The 23159-nt window shown below is 34.7% G+C and overlaps 1 protein-coding gene across 1 annotated transcript; it reads left to right on the top strand.

The window, feature by feature from the left end:
- Nucleotides 1–13916: 13916 nt before the first annotated feature.
- LOC119642405 (TBC1 domain family member 23-like) lies at nt 13917–15352 on the top strand. The gene has a single exon (XM_038041564.1). It carries the CDS (start codon nt 14054–14056, stop codon nt 14567–14569), a length of 516 nt encoding a protein of 171 aa, XP_037897492.1. The 5' UTR covers nt 13917–14053; the 3' UTR covers nt 14570–15352.
- The last annotated feature ends 7807 nt before the right edge of the window (nt 15353–23159 follow it).

The raw sequence follows: 23159 nt of genomic DNA, 5'->3' as shown, positions 1-23159 counted from the left end.
ATTTTTAGTCCTATCAAAGAGAATCTTTCTACACATGGAGAAGCTTCGATGCTTGTTTTGTTATCCTCAAACTAACTTATTGATCCATTTCAAATAAATAACGAATTGAATTCAATTGAGTGGCCCTGATCACATGACCATATATATAGGTATCACAGATCAAGGACGAATACTCAACTGGTCTTTCAATGAATGATGTTTAAATTTAATAAATTATGGATAACAAAATTTTATATTTAATTTTTATGATTTTAAATTTTAATTATTTGTTTGTATTATTAAATGCATTTTTATAAAATAAATTAAGTCTTGAAATGATTAGATATTTTATTAAACAAACATGTTCTACTTGATGAAAAAAACCGTTAGCTAGCTCTCTTTTGCATTTGAAAAATCAAAATACAACGATTTCTCAGTAGGCACGCTTTCAAAGCACGGCGGTAACGGCACGGCGGCCGTCGAACTTGCAAGATTGTTCGACCTTTTATTACATTCATTGTATTCACCTTTAATTCCTATGCTTGCCAATCAAACGCTCCCTCATTTCGTATGCTACCTATGGCTGAAGGCCTTTCAACGTTACGCCGTTCTTCCAGGCCAAAAAACAAAGAGTGAACAATTAATAAACCATGGAAATAAACGCAAGAAAGCCGTGATTACATTGTAAATATCATTAAACATTCTTAAACACTATTAAACATTCTTAAACATTATTAAACATTCTTCTCAAAATTAAGCAGAGTTAAACCTCGAAATCTTATTAAAGATTATTAACATTCTTAAACATTATTAAACATTCTTAAACATGTTAAAGTTAAGCAGAGGTAAATATCAAAACCTTATTAAACATTATTAAACATTCTTAAAGATTATTAAACATTCTTAAACATATCAAAATCATCAAATGAAAATACTATAGTAAGGCAGGGTTCGGCATTAAATATCCCGCGTCATCCCATAGTCATCCATATATAAACCTTTTCAGAACAAAGTTTCACATAGAAATTGGTCAAAAAATTTTTCCGATCCGAACGATTTCATTTCATTTATTTATACAACATCACGACACAAACCATTGAGGCCGAATGTGTAAGTGTACCGCGTGGTAGCAGTTAGCCCTGAATCTTACATCTAAGTACTTAAGTTACAATGATTCAAATGTATGTACACATTTGCATTTGAACTATTGATTATACAACCAGAATCGGCTCGCCAGCCAAATTAGTTAGAAAATATATAAAAATACAAGGGCACAGTAGTCCCAATCAGTAATAACTCTAACACATATTTACAATCATATACCGATTGCCCCTCTTCCTCCATATGGAAATAGGTTTCTTCTGTTGTCCTTACCGTCTCTCGAGAAACGTACATTTGTTCTTGGTGTTTCCTTCGCAATCAAAGTAATAAATGATGCTATTGACTCGCTTGCGTTACTTCGTCAAAAAAGCTTTAATGTCCCCAACCGCTTCTCTAGGCACTTTATCTTGGTTAAACTAAGTCAATGTAAATATAATTATGAACTGTTTAACCCGTTCAGAGTTGTTTGCAGGAACCTGAATGATGTCTACCACTTATTCTCATTACCGGACTCTTTAAAGTCCATTAAAGCAACACTGCTTAATGCGCGTAATTTACTTATGTCGTACTCAATCTAGCTCTTAACCTTATTATTATTATAAATTTAGCCAGAGAATAAATTCTAAGGCTAAAGTCTTAAAGCACTAGCATCTAGGGCTATCGGCTCTTAACCTTAAAAAGCCATGATGAGTCGAAAATTAATTGTTGTTAACTATTATCAGTTGCCAAGCTTACGCAAGCTTATGTTTGCGATGGCTTAGGAGTTCATTGGCAATTTGGTCCTGTACCGGTTGTGGGTGTGGTTCTATGCTAGTTGTGTACATGCTTTTTTTTTTTTTTCTTATTTGTTTTATTCTGTACTAAATTTTAATATTAATTAATTTAAGATTTACTGCAAGAGTCGATTGAACTCGACTGTCAATTCGTTTTAGTTGAGTTTCTTGTATAAGTAGCATAAATAAATAAATAAATAAACTTGCCTTATATATACACACATCGGATGTTATGAATGTTATGCCTTATATATACATACATCGAGTCTTAAGTTCTTTTGGACGTTGCAAACAGCCGTGCATACTTAATACATCCTTACACCGCAAGTGGTGTAGGATATAAGGAATTAACCTATATATATATATTTATTAAATTTATTAATTTTATTTGCTTGCACATATCTTTGATATCTTTCCTATTTATTTCATAAGCGTTGTTTTTTAGAATATATTCTAGAATACTAGAGAAATTCTTCATATTTTGACGAAAACTTCACCGGAATTTAACTGACAAACATAAAGTTTAAATTTCTTCAATACCATATAAGCGTTTCTTGCCTACTGTTTGGCTTTTTAAGCACACACTTTTATATGTATACCATAGCGCATATTCACTGAAAAACACTTTTGCTTTGTTAGGCCTTGGTGCAGTGTAACTGTTCAAGGTAATTAAATGACCGAGTCTGAAAACCACTTGTTAGATTGTAATGCGACCCCGAATTTGGAAGTATGAGAGTAATTAAATGAGCAACTTGACTTGTTAGATTGTAATCAATTCAATTTCTTCTTTTTCAATAGATTTTATTAAATAATTACAGTAATTTTTTATGGGGTAATAATACAACATATTTGCGGCTGTTCACAATTCATAAACAAGTATTTTGCTTCATTTTTGGTATATAATTTTACGTGTGTGAATCAATTAATGAATGCAAAATTAGCATGTTTATGTCTATAGTGTATGGTTTGTTGAGAAAGTGGTAACTTAAATCTAAATATATTTGTTATTAGTGGGAATGATTATATCGTGCTCCTCTTATGTTCTAATGAAATAATATAGTAAAGTGCTAATAGTAGGTGCTTATAAAATAGACGATTTTCTTATTCCAACTGTCGGTTTTGGTTCCAACTGTTCAACACTGATGACTTTCATGTCAATGATAAAGAACGGCCTGGAGGGCCAAAATAGTTCGAAGACAATGAATTGCAAGATTTATTGGATGAAAACCCAGCTCAAACTATTGAAGAATCTTCGAATAGTTTAGCTGTTGATGAATCAACTGTTTCTATACGTTTACACGCAACGGGAAAGATCATAAAGGAGGAAAAATGGCTACCATAAGAGTTGATTGAAAATACCTTTTCGAAACGCATCAAAACTGCGGTTTCATTGCTTGCCAGGCATAAAAAAGTTATAGTTTTTTGTGGCTTATTGTGATTGGTGATGAAAACTGCGCCTACTGCGACAATCCCACACAAAAAAGTTCACGGGTTAACCTGGGAGAGCCATCCAAATCGACTTTGCAACAGTTGTCGAGGTACGCTCTCGCAGGTCGTATGGGTGATTCTGCCGCAGCCAGCTTATTTGCCAGACACCACGCCTTCTGATTAATATTTATTCAGATCGGTACAGCATGGCTTGGCTTGCAAATGGAGTCCGTACGAAAATGGGTCGATGATTGCATCGCTGCTAAACCAATATCGTTCATTCGATTCCGTATCGCCATGCTGCCAGAGAGATAGGAAAATTTGTGGAAAGAATGCGAAATATTTTGATTAATAACCATTTTATTCAATATACAAAAGACACGAAACATGCGTGAAAACACGCTCACAATAGCTACGATATTAAACGAAAATGGTCCGACCGTTTCATTATTACCTCTACAATTGCAAAATTTTTTTTCCAATTTATTCTAACGCATGCTGGACTAGATTTTATTGTTAATTGCAGATGTATTAAGTAAGCCGGTCGTAAACGAAGACAAGTTTTTTTATTTATTTAATTCAGCTTTATTCATCACCATAACTTGCCTCTACAGAGAGACAATGCAGCGGCCTTCTAACATTCCGCTTCCCTACAGAAGGACTCTCAAAATATACTTTAATATGCGCACTGCGCACACCGCTTGATCCAGGTCTTACTCTTGGAATATCTTTCTGAGGTTTAGAAAAAGGTAACAGCTGCTGGAGACCACGTCTGAAGCATACGGTGCGTGTGGAGCACCATTTTGAACTTCCATTTAATTTGTCATTGAAGATTTTTGAAGGGATTTAGGAATTTTCTGAGTGGGAAATGTGCCATTCTGATGTTTATTGTTCACTATTGTTTTGAGTTTAGCTAATTATGGGAGAAATAATCGGCAAAGATTTATAATAAAAGTACACTAAACCATAAGAAATTTATTGGTATCGTTGTCATTATTTAATGAGGACAAAATATTACATAATATAATTTTATCTTTCATTCCTTCCATAATTTCCGACACAACACCCGAAAGCGTGCTTTGCGCTACGTTCACGGAAAAGTCATCACCGGCCAACCATTAGTATCCCCCAAAACCCAACAGCTGTAACGTTTCGAGAATTCAACCTATGCACGGATGTTCTTGGTTATTTTTACCTTTCTTTTTGTTCGCATGTTTTCCGGCCTGGCTCGTCGGATGGGGTGTGTCCAAATAAAATGCATTCAGATACATGCTAGGTTCTTCCTTCGCTACAATATTTCATTATTTTAAATAAAAAATGCTTACTAATAAAATTGACTAATTTAATCCACGCCCTAACCATATTATCTTTACCTCGCCCCTCCGTCATCCACAGGAAGTCTTATTAGTGATTTAACCTTTAATAATAATACATTTCTTTTATTTTATTTTCCAACGAAAGTGTTATAATGTTTTAATTCCATATTTCACAACAAAATTTTCAAAATGAAAAATGGTTATTAATCGATTTTATAAATAATCTTAACAAAACTAACAACCACGTAGATGCGCATCACCGCAGCTAAAAGGTTTGTTAACAAATTATAGGTTTTAAAATTAAAAAAAGAAATGTTTAATATTTAGGAAATATAACTCAAAAGAAATGTCAATTATTGTTTCGACCTCTTAGAGATACCACGCACAAACCGGTGTGAAGAGGCATGCTCCTTTAACGTTTTATTGATTCTTTCGTGTTTTACACTCCTTCTTTTACATTAGCTTGTCAATTTTTCCCCTTTCTTTTCTTTTTTTCTTATTTTTTTCTTGAGCTTTGAGATTTTCTTCCCTTTTTATAAGACACAGTTGTTGAAAATGTACGAAGACTTTGTCTGTCGGTTTTTTTTTTTTTTTTATTAAAAAAAATTAAGCAAACTCTTATATTGTTCCCTTGTTTAACATAAATAGCTATCTTTTCTTTAATTTCAATTAATCTCATTTTATTTAAAGGTCTCTCGTACAACACCCGCAGCCGACCAATAATTTAGCTAAATCAATTTACACCTTTCTTTTTTAAAAGTTTTCTCTTTCTCATTTGCATTGATGAGCTGCACATTCATCCTCCAATTTTTAATGGCCACAACCGAGCGATCGTTGATTCGTGCCCTCCTACGCGAACGTTAGTTCTTCTTGATTTCCGTTCCTTTTCTTTTTACCCTTTTGTATGACTTCAAAATTCCTTGACATTAGCAACCTTGTGCTTTTCTATGTGAACAATGAATAGCGTTCCAATTATTCCGGCTTTACTAAAATTATCAAAGCCTTTTCAGTTTGCAATTTTTCATATTTTCCCAATAAAAATTATTGGGAATTTATTCTTTCTCTAATTCTTATAAATTCACTTTCATTATCATTCACTGAAATTATTTGTCTTGAAGTAGCGATAGCACGGCATGTATTTTAATTTTATTCCAAAAAAATGTACAAGCAAAATTCTAATGAAAGCCGCATTTTTTTCCTCGTTTTTCTTTTTTCCTTTTCTCTCTTTTTTTTCTTTCAAAGTTGCCAAAGTTTCTTTTTTCTTCGCGCCGCTTGTCGCTTTGCCAAAGTTGCCAAAGTTTGCCTTTTCTTTTTTTCCCACTACAGTGTCTATTACAAAGCCCCAAAGTCATGGGTAAAGGGATCACCAGCGGTAGGTATTCCAATTGTTTGTAATACCTGTTTGAAAACCGCTTTTGAAACTCGCAAGTTTTCCAGAAATATATATGCAAAAATATAATGTAAATAAATACATATATATATTACAAATATATCCAAAGAACTTGTAACTTCTTTGTCTAAATTTATAACATACTATAAGCTTCGCACCATCACATATCCGACATTTCTTCCAACCGACACACAAATTTCAATCATGATTCTGGGGACAGTGCACAATCTGTCTCAATAACCGTCGTATGATCTCTTGCATCGGATTGTTGTGTTTCGTGATACAGTTTCATTTATTTGTATTTGATAGAGTTGTCATTGACTGTTTTGGGCTTTTTCTAGATTGCAATTATTATATTATCGTCCTTTATTTTGTTATGTCTCTCCTCTAGCTTGTGTACATTGACGTATTTAAATAACGCATCATCTTTGGCTAATAAGTATTTTCTATATGCCAATTTCATAAATTCAGAAAAATGGCCAAGTATTGAGGGTTATCACAACTTTTGAAAATAGTGAGGTTATCATTATTTATTAATATATTCCTACTTCTTTTCATATCACAGTTAAATTTGATTTCTCCCCAAATTTTACACTCCCACATACGAGGGCGATTAGCCTTCTTATGATATTTAGTATTTGTATCATCTTTGTTTTGTTTAGACATATTACGCGTCTTTTACTGTCTATTATTATCATTATTATTATTATAATTTTAGACTAATGAAATAAATTCTTAGACTAAATAAAAGTCATTCAGCACTAGCAACACAGGCTATCGGCCCTAATTTAAATAAATGGATATTAGATAATGAGCTTAGCAGTATTAATAAAGTAATATATTGAATTGATATTCTGTTCTGAAGCTGATTGTAGAATGTCCAAAGGGTTAATCGTTCCAAATGCAATACTTCTAACCAAGCAAAAGTTAAGGCAGTCGCAGAGAATGTGCTTTATGATGAGAGTGTGTCCACAACTGCAGATTGGGGAGGAAGATTTCTTCAAGATCCATTGGTGAGTTGCAATTGTATGAACAAGGCGAATTTTCGAAAATGTTTGGATCTTAATTTTCTCAACATTAGTTGGATATAGAGGTGGAGTTAATTGAGGGTTAATGGAAGAATAGTGTTGATGATGGTATTGTAAATTTTCTTCTACAATTTTCTCTTTAACTTTTTTTCCAATGTATTTTTGAAGATCCAACTTTTCCATGGCATCATCCATAATTAGAGGAGCAGAAGCAGCATACTTTGCCGCTCGATCAGCCTGCTCATTTCCCAATAAACCGATGTGACTTGGTACCCATAACATTTTAATTTTTCCTTCGGGTGTTGTAATTATATTCCTTAATTTGTTGATGGTGCTCTATCTCGAAGTCGAAGGATTCCGAATAGCTTGTAATACAGATGAACTGTCGGTAACAATGACGGTTTTGAGTTTGTTTTTATAGACAAGGTTCGCAGCGTGAAGGATAGCTCTGGCTTCGGTTGTGAAAGTTGAAGTACTTTCGTGAAATACGTGGTTGAGAAGAACTCGTCCTGTAGCATCAACCACGGTACAAGAAGGAGGTAGACCAGAAGATTTTGAGCCGTCTGTGTATAAAACATTCCAACCAGTACTTTCCAATATTTGGGTTTTTCCAGCTATTAGATTCCTGAAGACGTAATTTGGAGTATCTTCTTTCTTGTGCATAAACAGCGAAATGTCAAAAGAGCAGTCTTTCAAAATCCATGGAGGTTTAACACCAAAAGAGCGGAAAATTTTTAAGGGAATGTTCAATTCCTTTGCGACTTACAAACAATAGTCAATTGCAGATGGTGAGTTTGGAATTTTCTTCGCAATAACAATCTTTCTCAAGTTATCACCGAGAATAGATTTGTTTGAATTAAGAAGCTTGGGGACTGTTTTGGCTTTTAACTCATAAAGTCTATTTTCTAAAGTTGGGAGACCAGTTTCGATTACAATGTTATTTACCAGTACAGACCAGTTTCAATTATAATACTATTTATGGGCGTAGTCCGAAAAACATAACAACTTGCTCTCACTGCTTGGTGGTAGACCGGTTTAAGGACGTTAATATTAGATTTGCAGCTATTGCCATAAATTATCAAAGCATAGTCAATCTTGCTTAACACAAGCATTTTGGTAAGGTAAGCAAGAGTATTAATATGCGCATGGCTTCTCCAAGCAACGTACTGTATGAAATTCACCCTTGTTAAAATACAATTTTTTAACCACAGACAGTGTGCTTTCCAACGATATTTGTTGGAAAAAGTGAGCCAAAGAATATGCAGTGTCGGGACATTTAAGTCATTAATATGCATCAGTAGATTTCATGCATCGCAAATCTGCTTTCGACAAATGTGCATTTTTTTAGATTTTTGTATGGAAATTTTAGCCCCCGATGAGTTTGCCCATACGGAGATCTCTCGTTCAATAGATTCGAGGATTGTGATTGCCTATGTGCTATCTTTTTCTTTTGTAAAAGTGTATACATCGTTTGCGAAGAGGCAATGATCCACTCACGGTACACGACAAAGAATTTTGCTAATTTCGTTGAAGGCGATTTGGAAAAGCGTGACAGAAAGAACAGATCCTTGCGGAATGCCATTCATTAGCGGAAAGGAATCAGAGACATGATTGTTGGTTCTAACTTTAAACCGCCGATGCGTCTTGAATGATTTGATGTAGCTGAAAAATTTGGGTCCAACATTCCATGATTTCAAGAGTCTTAAGATAACAGGAAGACCAACTCTGTCAAATGCTTTTTCGAAATCAATTGACAGAATTGTTACATGGTTTCGTTCGGAAATTGCTTTGCTTGTGAAATAATCAATATGTAACAGAGCGTCGTTGCATCCTCTACCTCGCTTGAAACCAACTTGTTGCTTTGTTATCGAGATGCTATAATCTTTTCAATACCTTTGAGAGGCAAGATAAAAGATGGATTGGGCAATAATCCGATTCGATGGAGACATTTTTTGACTTTGGAATTGGAACAACTGTTGCAAGTTTCCACGTGTAGGGTAAATGGCCAGTCAAAAATACCGTTTATATAGGCCCAGTAATTTCGTTTTACTAGACTTAGCCATAGCGCTGATCATTTGGTATGAGATGCGGTCTAGACCAGGTGTCTTCCCCTTCAAATTGGAGAGAGAACTTCCATGTTCTAAGGTGGATATGCAATTCTCCAGGAACATGGCACATCTATCGATATTATTTGAAAGAGATATTGGAGTCCTTTTAGTTTCGATGAAAGCACTGGAGAAGTTGCTGTGAGAGGAGTATTCGCACCACACTTTTTTTTAGATAGAAATCTCAATTAGAAATCTCATCTGCATCAGTTAAAGTTCCATTGGGAGTGCAGATGGCAGAGATTCCGTTTAGATTTGAAGTTCCATTAAGTCTGTTGTTTTTGTTCCAGACAACTTTCATTGATGTATTTCTGTGAATTCCTCTCGAAAAAAGTTCGAAACGAAGTGCCTTTGATTTTCGTAGTTCCTTCCTGAGTAGAGCATTGGCCTCTTTGTATAATAACAAATGATCCGGTTCTACATCTCTTAAAGCGGTGCCATAGATTCATTTACTTTTCCTCAAAAACGAAAGCTTGTGGTTCCACCAAGGAACCCTAGCTCGTTTAAAAGAGGTATTGGATTGAGGAATAGAAAGATGAGCAGCCATGCGATTCGCTTTAGACATAATAGCAGCATCATGGTTGCAGTTCCCGTTAAATGGCTTTGAATTTAAAAATTACTCCACCTGTTTGGAGTAATTGATCCAGTCCGCTTTATCTAGGAGGAATTTGGCCTGTTTTGCTGGAGTAACAGAGGACGATGAAAGATTAAGATCGATTCTGACTGGAAAGTGATCGCTATTATGCAGATCATCAGAAATAGACCAGGAAACCAAAGGAAGAAGTGAGGGAGAGCAACAAGTTAAATCAATATGTGAAAATGTATGATGAGTTGGTTTTCCATCATTTAAAATGCAGAGATTGTTTTGAATGAAGGCCTTTTCTAAAACAGTACCGCGAGTATTGTTCACTGTTGAGCCCCAGATGGTATTCCAGCTGTTGAAATCGCCGCATATAATTAATGGGGGGGAAAGTACGGAGAATAAATTGTAGAGTTCTTGCTGAGAAAACGTTTGCGAAGGTGGGATATAGAGCGAAAGCACTGTAAATTTTATGTTTAACATTATTTGTATCGCTACGGCTTCTATGTTTGAGCTAAAATTTATGCGTTTGTGAGGTATATTTGATTTTATAAAAATACCAACTCCTTGTTTGGAATATGAATTTTGATCAGCATTCGTGAAGTATCCAGTATATGAGTAGGGTGGTATAGAATTAAAAGAGCTTCTACAGTGGGTCTCTCGAAGCGATATGAAGGTTGAAAGATTGACATCACTTATTAGTGTACGGAGTTCGTCAAAATTATTAATAAGTCCCTTAATGTTCCATTGTAGAATTTTAAAAACTTTATTTAATTGTAATGACATGTAAGCAGAGTGGAGGGAGGGTTAAGTTGACATGGCAGCGTCTCCGTCGAGAAGGTCGCTATAGGAATTTTTCGTGAATGGTTTATTCTTACCAGCAGAATAATCTGTATTTAGGTGGTTTGGTACATTTGAAGCGCAACGAGTGGGCGCACGTGAATAATTTGAAGGTGAAGGTTGATTAATGGATGAAAGAATGGATTCATTACCACTTGTGATTTGTTGAGTAAAGTTGAGAGCTGGAGATTCTGGAGAATTTGGTATATTAGATTTTAGCATATATGTTGTTGTTTTAATTTTTTCAATATTTGGTGTTGTTTTGGTTTTTTCCATATTATCTTTGGCGGGTGATGTAACTGGTTTTGCAATATAATTTTTGGTTAATGGTGGAACAGGTTTTCAATTTGAAGGAGTTGGAGTTAAAGGCTTATTAGGCTCGATTTGCGAGGCAACAACAGCGTAGGTATTACTTTTTCCAATTCCTTGGGCTACAGATTGATTTCTTTCCCGGTATTTGCGTCGCGCTTCACCCATGCTACAGTAATTTTCTGTTTTGAATATCACGCATCTGTACAAAACGTGGGCATTGTTTGTCTCACGCAGAGTGTAGATCGTTGCAATTTAAGCAGAAGCTACGCGTACAGTTTTCAGGTTGTGGAGGAAGACCACAGTGGAGGACTGGTGCATCTTTTTGCCGTATGGCCCAAGCGTTGGCAGTTTTTACACCTCATGGGATTTGGAATGTAGAGTTCTACTTTACAAGCCAAGCTACATCAACCGTTGCCGGTAGCCGATTGTGGTCAAAAGACAAAATAATTCTTCCTGTAAGAGAGCGGGTTTTTCCACGCTCATTTAATTTGGTGAATTTGTAGCATTCACCCACTTCTTGACTGCCCATTTCGCGCACAATTTCATCTTCCGGCACATGCTTTAAGCATGGGGCATAAACTACGCCTTTAACCGAGTTCAATTTGTCATGCAGTTTAGTGGATATAGCGGACAAATTGGCTAATGATTTAGACGTTATGAGCTTTTCGGTTGCGCTCGGTTTCCCAGCCAGGACAAGTAAATTTCCATCGCGTATAATCGATATAGAGTCTATATGCATTGTAATGCAATCAAGTGCTTTTTTAATAGCGAAAGGGCTGAATTGCGAAATTGTTATGGAGGGATCAGTTGGAGAAATCACAATATATTTTTTGTCGATAGGAACGATGCTACTGGTTGGCAACACCGGAAAGTCGGAATTTTTATTTTTTTTTCTTTGGGGGGATACGTCTGCTAATAGATGAAGTCTATTCGAGTTTTTATCCGGCGGCCCCGGTTGCCTTATGGTTGTTTATTATTTACTTATTTGTGAAATAACCACTCACTTGAAAAGGTCTGGGAAACTACTGAGGATAATGTCAAATGTGTTCAACTTTTTTTTTTTTTTTTTTGGATTTAATGGAAACATTACGGTATCCGCGATGATCAGTTTTAGCAATAAACACACAGAAAGTTCAATATATTTTAATAAATTTGAACACTTCTAAAAACGTATAAAGCAATGCTTTTTACTGTCTAATTGTTGAGATTTAATTCAATACGAGATAAAGCATCAACGCCTTTTTTATGGATAATATCACAATCATAGTCGAATAATTCTAACCTAATTTGTGTTAGTCGTGGTGAGGGATCCCTATGTGCGAAAAGTTCAATTAGTGTCCTATGATGAGTGTCCTAGGATCGGAGAAAGGCGATGGCATCATATATGGCAAGTAATTTTCTTTTCTCAATTGTCCACTTCCTACAACCTTTCACCAATCAAGGTACTTGCTGAATGTTATCTTTAAACCCGAAGCTCTTACCTTGATATGTTTTATAAGAAAACTTGCATTATAATTCTTTTTTAAATTTCTTTAATAAAATAAATAAATAATTATGCATCCATTCATATATCCGAGTTTTTATTAAAAAATTCCATAAAGCAGGATGAAACACGTGCCAAATATAAACAAAAACAGAAACATAAACAAAATAAAAATGTTGCAAGGACAATTTTTCTAAGCTTTTGTTTATTTTCATCAAAAATAATAAACCCTTGTTCTCCGTTCGTGTGCATAACATAAACAACATTTTTCACAGCAGTGACGATGATTAATAAAATACAATAAATTAAATTAATTGATGTGATTTACATAAAATAACTTTAGTTTTCATACGTATGTGGATTTTGGAAGAGGAATTTTAATTACCTTTTAACTACCATTTTAAATACCAATTGTGTCTAAAGAACACTTGATATTTTCTTAATCTATTATACCTGTAAAAGCGCTGAACATTTTTGTTCGTTACAAATTTTTAATATTCTACTGAATATACATTTTTCGGTGTTTAAATTCAGTTCAGTATGAGCTCAATTTCTGGGATTTTTGTATTTTACAATTTTCTTTGTTATATTGTCTTTAATCCGCTACTCTAGAGAAACACAACCGTAAACACGTTATACATTGAATCTACTTTGTTCTCAGTTCCCATAGTTGTACGCTAAAATAAAATGACTCATAAAATGAAAGGTGAGAGGCGAAGTGCAAATTTTCGTACATATCGCACAAGGATTTTCTTTTAGAATTAATGATGTAATATTTAAATTCTTTTATTTTGTTATCTTGAGCTATTTTTCCGAAGCTAGATAATTTTTTCGTTTGTTTCCTGTGGAGAAATTACAGTATGCATACAATATCCTCTTCGGAATGTTAAATTCTTTGAGCGTAAAAATTTGAAACGGCAAGATGGTAATCACGTAGCTAAAAGTTAGTTTTCACTTTTATATACAGCCGTTTTTGCCAAACAAATAAACACAAGACCGAAATCTCAATTTTTCATATGTGATTACCCGTCATATAACAAAGATGTACCGCGTAATATCGGCCGGATTTCACAAACGGTGACAATACACAGAAACATTATACGTATAAGCAAAAACATTTATATATAAGATGGGATAGCCTTACTGAAACCAAGAAAATGGATGGTAAATTATGGTACGTTTGTATTATAGAATGCAAACTTTTTATGATGTCTTCAGATTTCATGAAAGTTATTGGAATAAGATTGACATTTGGATTGTCCCATTTTCGATGGTTTGCTTTGTTTGTTTAGGGTCATCGAAATGGAATCGGCTTTGTTAGACGATTGCAACGTCAATGATATTTATAGTATTTGTCAAGGAAAATCCCTGCCGGAAGCTCTAAGGCCTGATGTTTGGCAAGTTTGTCTGGACGTTCGCAATAAAAACGATCAAATGTGCTTATTTGACGAACTCTATGACCTGCCATTTCAAAACAAATTACGGGAAGATTGCCAAACAGTAGTGGAACGAATAGGCAACGATGATGAGGATAAGGTCTCGGTGTTATCAGATTTGGAATCTATTTTCACTTTCATTTATCTACAGCGTTTCATTTGGATTGTAATTTAATTTTACAAGAACTTAAAGCTTTTGTGACAGCGGTTCAAGGCTTACTAACGGCTTAGCGTCATGAAGTTGAAGCAAATTCTAGTGCCGGGGAAGAGCATCTTTGTTTTATGGGTAGTGGTCGTATGGAAGAAGATGAGTATACCCATATGGTAGTCGCATCGTTTTTGCAGAAAAATACCCAATATGTTTCTCTCTTAACGGGTGGCTACGGTTCGATACATAACTATTTTGGAGATCATATTGGCGATTGTCTGGAGAAACATGATCCAAAAATGTGCTTAATTTGCTTTAAAAATCAACCAAAGGGGAAAATTGCTCAACAATCTAACAAAAGACCAACTGAAACTGGCACTACGACAGATCTGTTTGCAAAATTTTCAAGCGTTATGAAGCTCAAGTTGGCCGAAGTGAAAGATAAGCTTATGCATATTATTGTAAATCCCTCCAATAATACGGCGAACGCGTCGATGACTGTCGGTAATTCGCATCAGTATACGCAAGAACGGCATGTCTCAGCTTCAGAACGTAATGGCAAACATTATCGTAATGTAGCACCAGCTTTTAGCATCGACGACGGAATTTATATGGCGTATGTGTTATACTTTATGAAAAAAATGAAATGATTTTTTCCTTTTTTCTGCAGGCAGTGCTGCAATACCCCAAGAATACAAGTTTAAATTTTTGTAAATTTATCTGCTGTAGTTTATGAGTAATAAGCAAAAAGCCAATTTTTTATTCCCTTTAAAAAACAGACATGTTCTCAGTTTGCTTAATACTGCAGGCGAGTCCTTCGACCAATTTGGCCCATTTTCAATACCAATCGGGACGTAAGAACTTCAAATGCTTTTGCCAAGTTGGATGTCGATAGCTTCATTTTTTCCGCCGTGAGAATGTTCACAGCATTACGCATTGCACAAGCAGGCAAACAGAGATAGGGACATTCTTGAATCGATTCAGAGTTTGATAATGATCAAGAATATGTACACATAACGTGGCATCTTCCGAATGCTTATTTGATATGGAAATTAGAAGACAGCAGAAGAAAGGTTCAGTGTTCATGTTGCTAACATAAATATTGAATTTATTGTTAAATTGCTTTTCATTCTGCAAACCCTTGACACAAAATATTGCGATTTAAGATCTGAGTAAATAATAACATATATCTGCCTTCCTATAAGTTTCCTTATATTCTGAGCAAATTTTTCACTGATATCGCATATTCCGCAACAATTCTTCATAGGAATCTTTCCTTGCTTTGATTAATAAGAATAACGTTGTACATCGATATTGTATACCACTAGCATATGCTACAGTTCATCAAATGTCTGAATTGTCCTAAGCGAATGAATAGGCGAATGAAGGTCAATTCTTCGATATATTCGTACAAGTGGTTTTATATAAAATATAATCTTATATATATAATTGTATAAACAAAGAGCATTTATCTCCCCTTGAACGTCTCCTGACTAGCTTTAGTAAATTTTTAGAGACCTGGCGTTCGATATTCGCATATTTTTGAATATTTCCGGTTAATTCTTAGATATATTCGTATAAGTGGTTTTATATAATATATAATCTTATATATATAATTGTATAAAAAAAGAGCATTTATCTCCCCTTAAACGCATCACAGCACCTCAAAGCGTTACCCAGGCGGAAAAAAGCGCAACCACAGAACAGAGAAAGCCTTGCGTTTAGAGCAAGACTTTGTAGATCGTTTAGATGGATGGAGATTTTTGTGATTATTGAGTTCTTTTAAAGTTTTTCTTCCAGGAATGGCAAACAAGTAGATCATAATTTTCTGTTCGCCAGAATATATAAATGAAATATGTACACACTGCAGCTGTCTCTGAAACACCAAATTACTGAAATTACTAAAATGTATTATTCGTTTGAAAGATACCAGAAATAACGTACGGCCATTTACATGACATATCATTATGAGCGGGCCTGAAATCCACCTCGATTCACAGCCATCTGAGAGTAATTTATGTTCATTCAAATAATGAGATTGAAAGAATGAGAAGTCAAGAGGTTGCTAATTAAAAGAGCTGCTAGTGTTATTGATAGGAGAAACACGAAAAGTTCAGGAGATATTACTAGTTTGAATTTTGAACAAAACGTTGGAACATTTTGTCATTTATCTGTCTCTGATAATACATGTCATTATACATAGAACATAGGAAGCATTTTTTGAAAGTATTGTTTCCTTTGTTATGCTACGGTAGGCAATCAATTTTCTACATTGACTGGTAATTAACGTATACTTTGCTCTGAAACTTTTAGCAACAACTGTCAAAACCATTTATTAGACTTAAATAGTTAGACAACCAAGAAATGTTTGTATTAAATATATTTTATAATAAGAAACCACTTTATATATTTTCGTTTACATTTGCAGAGTATTTGCAAGAAGATTTGCTATCAAGAGAACACAAGAAAAAGGAAAAATTAATTTCATCACCAATAAGTAAAATAACTAACACGTCAATAAATTCGAAAATCTAAGGAAAAATTCATCAAAAAATTACCCTCGGCGTTTGTAAACAAATTACCGCTACTACGTCAGACAGACAGGCAGAAAACAAATATACGTAAATTCAATTATCTACAACAAATTTTTCTCAGCTACGATTGGCGTTGCGCCAAATCAATTGAACGAAAGCAATATATTTTAGGTGCTCTCGTCTTTGTCACCTAATTTTCGGTTTTCTTTTATCATATCTATCTGCAAGGTTTATAATTCGTTTTGTTTCTCCATTTGGAATTTTCGTATTTACCATTTTTAACATTTCGTGTAGAGAGCAAAAATAAATATTTCTTTGGTTTCTCTCTCTTGCTCCCTCTCGCTTTTTATTTGCTTTTGTTTTATTTCATGCTAGTAGTGTTTTTTCTTTCACATGTACATGTTGCTGTCAGTACTTTCTTCAATTAAGTGGTCAGATTTTATACAAATACATGTTCAAGTATTGAGAATTGTAAACAAATGTGGGCGCTTTTTCTCACATTTTTGGAATTATTGAGAATCATAGACGCTTACTTTCAGTTGGCGGTAAATTTTTATACGTTTACTCTCAGATGCAGGCAATTTTTACACAAGAGAGTTTGTAGTCTCCGCGAACAAATTTAGGGTAGGGTGTCCGTCGGTCTGCTTTTGTCGAAAATGTACTAATAACGGCATTCTGTTATGCAAAATCGCGTGATCACAGGAATAGCGGCTTGCCGCTATGCAAGAAGAAGAAAAAAAGGAAAAAGGTTTGAAAGGGAGTTTTGGATGATCAGTTAGCGTGTGGTCTTGTCTGGTAAAATTTATCATTTTAAATATATAAATTATAAGGCAATAAACCTGAAAAAGATGGCAATTGCTTTTGTATAAAAGAAACTTGGAGTCGCTCCGTGGTTTTTGAATAAAAAAAAAGATATGTAATTTGTATTTTATTGAGGACTAAAACCGAGAAACCACACTGTCTATCTATATAAATAAATAATGTCTGTGCTTGCGATGGAAATAAATAGAAAAAAATTATATTTGCAATTGTTATTATCAACAAGGAGAATTTTGATTTGTAAATCCATAATAATTATGCCTACAAAAATAGTTTGATATGGGTATGTTTGCTGTACCACAAACAGTACATAAGATTTAAAAACAACTGCACAAAGATAATAATAAAACAATGGAATGGTACAGAATAAACTGCAAAGGAGAGAGAATTTTATTTTCTTCACATACATTAACGCGTATGCGCATCATCCCTCGTCATGAATTAAGTAAAAATCTATTTATGGTATAAAAAAATGTAACAGAAAGAGGAAAACTAAATTTTGTAGCATTAGCTTAACTTGTAAATAAGAGCCGAATAAATAACTAAATGAATGTATTGTGAAGAAAATGATATTGTGCATATATCTCTTTTAATTTTCTAAATAAAAATCCTTTCAAAAAAAAAAAAGCAAAAGAAAAATGTGCGAGTTAATTTCTGGAGCCAGACGTTTTTTTTGTAGCCTCCTACAAACGCCCTTGAAATCCACACGTAAAGAAGAAGCCGCATGAAGAAAAGTGCGCGTAAAATTATTTCTACAACAAAGCAGTCGCTAAGAAAAAAGAGGAAATAAAATCAAAGAAAGCTACCATTACATGAGCTTCAGAATTCGCTTGGTTAGTTTGGGTGTCACATATAGAAAGAGGAAAAGAGAATCAAAACTGCTATGTGTCACGTGTGCGAAGACTCCTTTTTCCAGGTTTGAGTGATCAGGTGAAAGGCCACTTACCCGCACAGACACAAAGCACACATTCTTAAACTTAGTCAAAAGCCGACAATGTGAATGAAATGAAGTGTTAGACTGACTGTAAATCCAAATTCGGCAAAGCCTACCGCGACAACACTATTACCACCTAGTTTAGCAACTTTGATGCGGTATTATCATATTCAATCGTTTAGTCAAATTGGTAGTCTGTCGTAATAGCTGCCTCTGAGTTCGCAAGAATGATCTCGGACATGGTAATGGCCGTGTACGGCAATTACAGGATGTATTTACTCTACTTCGATATTGTTAAGATGCAAAATATACGTGCGGAAAAGCTTTGGAAGAAAACAAGAGAGTAGACCTTTTTCTCTCGGCAAAATAGGGATATTGAACGCCTGCAAAGAAATCGGAAACAGAAAAGCACATGGCCTTAAAGCATTTCCAACCAGGATCTTAAAGGCAGTGATACGAAAAAGTGTGTAAAAGGGGGGATGTTCTCAGATAAATGGAAGGTGAAAAAGTTGGTCCTAATGACAAAAGCCAATAACTGTACACTCTTCGCCCCAAGCGGAAATATCCGCTTACTCGCAAACTAACTTGAAAGCTATGGAAAATTACTCTATAAAGTTGTAAAATTCGAAGCATTTTCACAACCATCCGCGTTCAACGATTTATTTTGAAAAAGTGAAAATATTATAATGGGGCACGGTCTACTGTTAAATGCCGTACATCACCATAGCTATTCAAAAAAGTCAAAAAAACTAAAAGGCCGTATTTAAATAGCGGCTTGATGATTCTCTTCTTTTAATTGCACATACAGTAAACATATGTTTTGACTTAAAAGGACGCCATGTATGTGTTCGAGGGGAATAGCGGTAAAGCCGTATCAAACGATTTAATACGGTTTGATATAAAGGAGAAATAGTGGAATCGGGATTACGTTAATAAATAATTTCATTAATGCAATTAATGTAATACCAAATTCAGACTCGATTTTTCAATGCAACAGGCGATTGTAAACAAATGCAGACTGACTTTTTCAATATTTTCTCAGATGTGACCAAATTCAGACTCGCTCATTTAATTACGCAAATAGTAGCCAAAATAACTTTAAGACAAGATAACTGCAAAAGGCTTCTATTACCCAGGGCTACAACGCTTTGCGAAAAGAATAAGATAGCAGCGAATATCAAAGTTCTATTCTATCAGTATCTTACAAAGTCTCACAGCTTTCAAAGCTAATGGGGACAAAGTCGATTTCCTACATAAGCCGACTTGAATGCCTGCGTCTTGGGGTTTCAATATCATTCCTTTGATTAATTTGCAATTCATATGCGACCGAAAAAGTTAGTCTGCATTTGTTGACAATTGAGAATAATTGAAGAAGCGAGTCCGAATTGGGTAACATCTGAGAGTAAATCAAAGAGGCCGTCTAAATAAGCTAACCTCTAAGAAAATATTAAAAAAGCTAGTCTGCATTTGTTGACAATTGATAAAATTACAACACAATACAGTTTTTAATATACCCAATTAAATTTGATCTTTTGTTTTTACACAAAAAGAGTAGGAACTAGTAAATACTTCGACCGGATTCACTTTGACAATCAGAAGTAGTCTATAATTTAAAAAATTGTTTATGAGTGATATGAAATATTTATAAGGAATCCTCTGCCCGTTTACTTACCGACAGTGTAATTCGATTACAAAATATTGAAACAAACATTTTAACTAATTTAAGGAGCTTATTAATGTAATATTAATTAAGCAAGTTGGAATATCCATAATTATTTATGTTTGATTTGTAACGTGGTATTTTGTTACCTGATATTATGCGAGTCAGCTCAGACGAGCCAAGTTCAACGTTACAAATTATATTACGAGAGAGAGTTGTCCGTCGCAAGCTTAACCAATTCAAACATCTTCTTCATTGTACTTAGCCTCGAATTTATTCGCGTAAAGCGAAGCGATTATTTTTCTACCCGATATGTCCCTGGTGTATGTGGTAGCTACTCTCTCCCTTAGGTTGAATCCGCCTTGTGCAAATCTAATCAAGTGAAGAAATCATCAAATCATGTTTTTTCGCCAACACCCTCCCAAATTTTTCTAGTCCACTGAATAGCCATTGCAAAGGAGACTGGAGGAGGCACGTATTAATTATAGTCTATTGTATATGAAGGCAAATCGCTGTAAACATAATGATCCTTCGCTGTTGTTTTCACAAAATATATATGAAAATAGTTGACATGCTAAACATCGTGCTTGCAAGGCAACTATGTTCTGATAGCAGGATTCGGAAAACAACTTTCCTCGGGAGCTAATATATTTTCATGAATTACAAATTTATCTCAAAAATGTATTGAAATGTGCTCGCTGATATAAGACTAACAGTGAGTTATATTCAAGCTTTTTTCGACATATCAGCCCCAAATCTATTGGCTTAGTCCATCTCCATTCAACATACGAAAAAAAAAAAATATATTCAAGCTTTTCCATAAGGTTCATCTTTTATGTTCGGATAAAATCGGAATATTCTTGAGATCCATGCGGCATCTTATTTCAATACCCTCCGACAAAGTTCTTTTAATATATCCTTTTATTGTATTAAATAAAGGAAGAACATTGCTAGCAAAAAAAAATATATATAATTATTGACAAAAATCTTAATTATTGATAATGCGCCTCACCCCATCAGACATAAAATCAAAGCTATTATTTGGGTCCGGGTAGTTGCTTTATAGTCCAATTTCGTCAATGTGGACTGCCCGCACCGTGGGCATACAATGTTTGTTGGCTCGTCGCCCAGAGGTAAAGTTGACATGTTGAGGTATATTTAAAAAGTGAGCTTTTATACTTGATTTAGCTTTAAATTAACTGCGAAAGTGATATGTGTTTTAAAATATGGGATAATAGTCAAACTTTAATATCATTTTGCTTTAATAGCGTGCAAACGAAAAAATTAATACAAAAATTATTGTAGACCCAATTGAATATTGCATATCGCCTTAATTAATATCACCTTAAGTAATTCTACAAAATTTTAATTTAAAACAATTTAAAACGTTATAGTCGTACAAGACCAATACTTTACTACCATCACCATTGAAGGTTTTTTAAATTTCACAATATAGTATTATATGGCGTGCGAAGATAAATGAAGGAAATTTTAAGTTTTATTTTATTGCGATAAAATTACTTTCAACATTCTACTCCGTACGAATATACGCTACGCCCAGTTAAGATAGGCCCATCTTCTTTTATCTATCCGTCTGCCCATCTTGTTTGCTTTGTATTCAACTTACAGGTGGCAATTTTTTAAGATATATTGATGAAATTTGGTATATTCCCATAGAAGATCTTATTTTCCAAAGTCGTTACGTGACTAACTGTAGGGTGATACAGAATATTTAATGATGAGGCGTGGGACGCTGTAGTGGTTTTATTTGTTTTCGAATTAAGCAAAAACGGAGGTATTATAATTTTATTATTTTTAGTACATGGAATAGTGTGCAAAGAAGGAAAAATTAAGCGAGTATCGATACATTCACAAAATGTAGTTATATTCTTTTGTTTCTCGGTTCAGTGTTTTTTTCGTCAATATATTTCGTTTCACCCGACTCCGTGCATTCGATTCTTCGCATCTTTTTATCCGTTTGTTTCTTAGATAATCTCCTAAGCTTTCATGTTGATGGAAAAGTAAAAAAGGAAAAGAAGTAAGAACATTATAGCCAGTCAAGTCGGCTACTAAACACCCATTGCCATTTCGCCTAATACAATTATTCACTCATTTTGGTAATAATACATCGAGAGTTACACATTATTTTCACGTAAAGGTTTACTTTTCATAAAAGCCCGCATATTGATCCAAATATTACTCCTATGTGGTTCGAATGCGGTAAGATTGATATCTATAACAATTTGCTATTGTGAACTAGTTTTCACGATGAAATATTACAAATTATGCCTTTTTGTTATACAAAGATTCAGTTTTAGTAGGAAGATTTATATGACAACGGGATTCGAAAAGCTGCCTCAGCCAAGCTGCCAAATTTTTCACACCAATTATACCAAAAATCGTAACGACTTTTCAAAGTAAGGCTTTAGGGGGAATGGTCGAAAAAGTGTTCCAGTCCCAACCATTTTCGGTATCGTTTAAACCACATCAGTGTACCAGATTTCATCAAAATGTCTCAAATATAACGCTCTGTACACAAATTTACACGGACAGACGTCAGACCTCCGGGCAGGCAGACAGGTTCAATCGATTTGTATAACAAAAGGCGGGTCTATCGTAAGCTACTTTAGCTGTAGTAAGAAATTTAGGTTGCTTCGGTCACACTTTAAATGTTTTGTTTTTTTTTATTGAGTACTAATTAAGCTGCAGAAATATGGAACTGATTTTGTAATATGTGAGACGAAACTGGTAAAGTCCAATGCCAAGCCTTTCAATTCTGGAATTGAACGTGATGTACAAGAAGAGTTTTTAACGCCACCGTAAGCAAGCGTTAATCGGTCGATAGAAGCAACGTTAAATATTGTAACGAGTTTCCTTAGGCAGGGTATGACTCAGCCAATCCAGGATCCGTTGCAAGAAAATTTTTAAATAATAATCAGGCCCTTCGGGGGAGAATGGTGTTATGATCTCTTAGCTTTATTGGTTCCTCTTTACTGGACGGAAGTATGAAATGGCTGGGGCAAGGAAAGGGAACCAGCGAGGTGACCCGACTTTGTTGCGCGCTTACCGTTTTATTTTCTTTTCTTACGACGTTAGACTTTCACTTTCTGTTCGATCTTAATATCGCGGAGCGCTGGAAGAAAAGAACCGAAAACTTTGCCAGTGTCATAGCTGCTTACGCTTGCCTGTTTGTCCCTGGTTGGTGGGTGAGTCCAGTAATAAGATAGTAAAAAAAAAAGTCTCTCCGTCCTTCAGGGATGGCGATTAATACTAACCAGCGCATCCCCTATCCG

This window comes from Glossina fuscipes, unplaced genomic scaffold (genome assembly GCF_014805625.2).
Source record: "Glossina fuscipes isolate IAEA_lab_2018 unplaced genomic scaffold, Yale_Gfus_2 222, whole genome shotgun sequence".
Taxonomy (NCBI): Eukaryota; Metazoa; Arthropoda; class Insecta; order Diptera; family Glossinidae; genus Glossina; species Glossina fuscipes.
The sequence above is the reverse complement of the archived record's forward strand: the minus strand, read 5'-3'. Positions and strand labels throughout refer to the sequence as shown.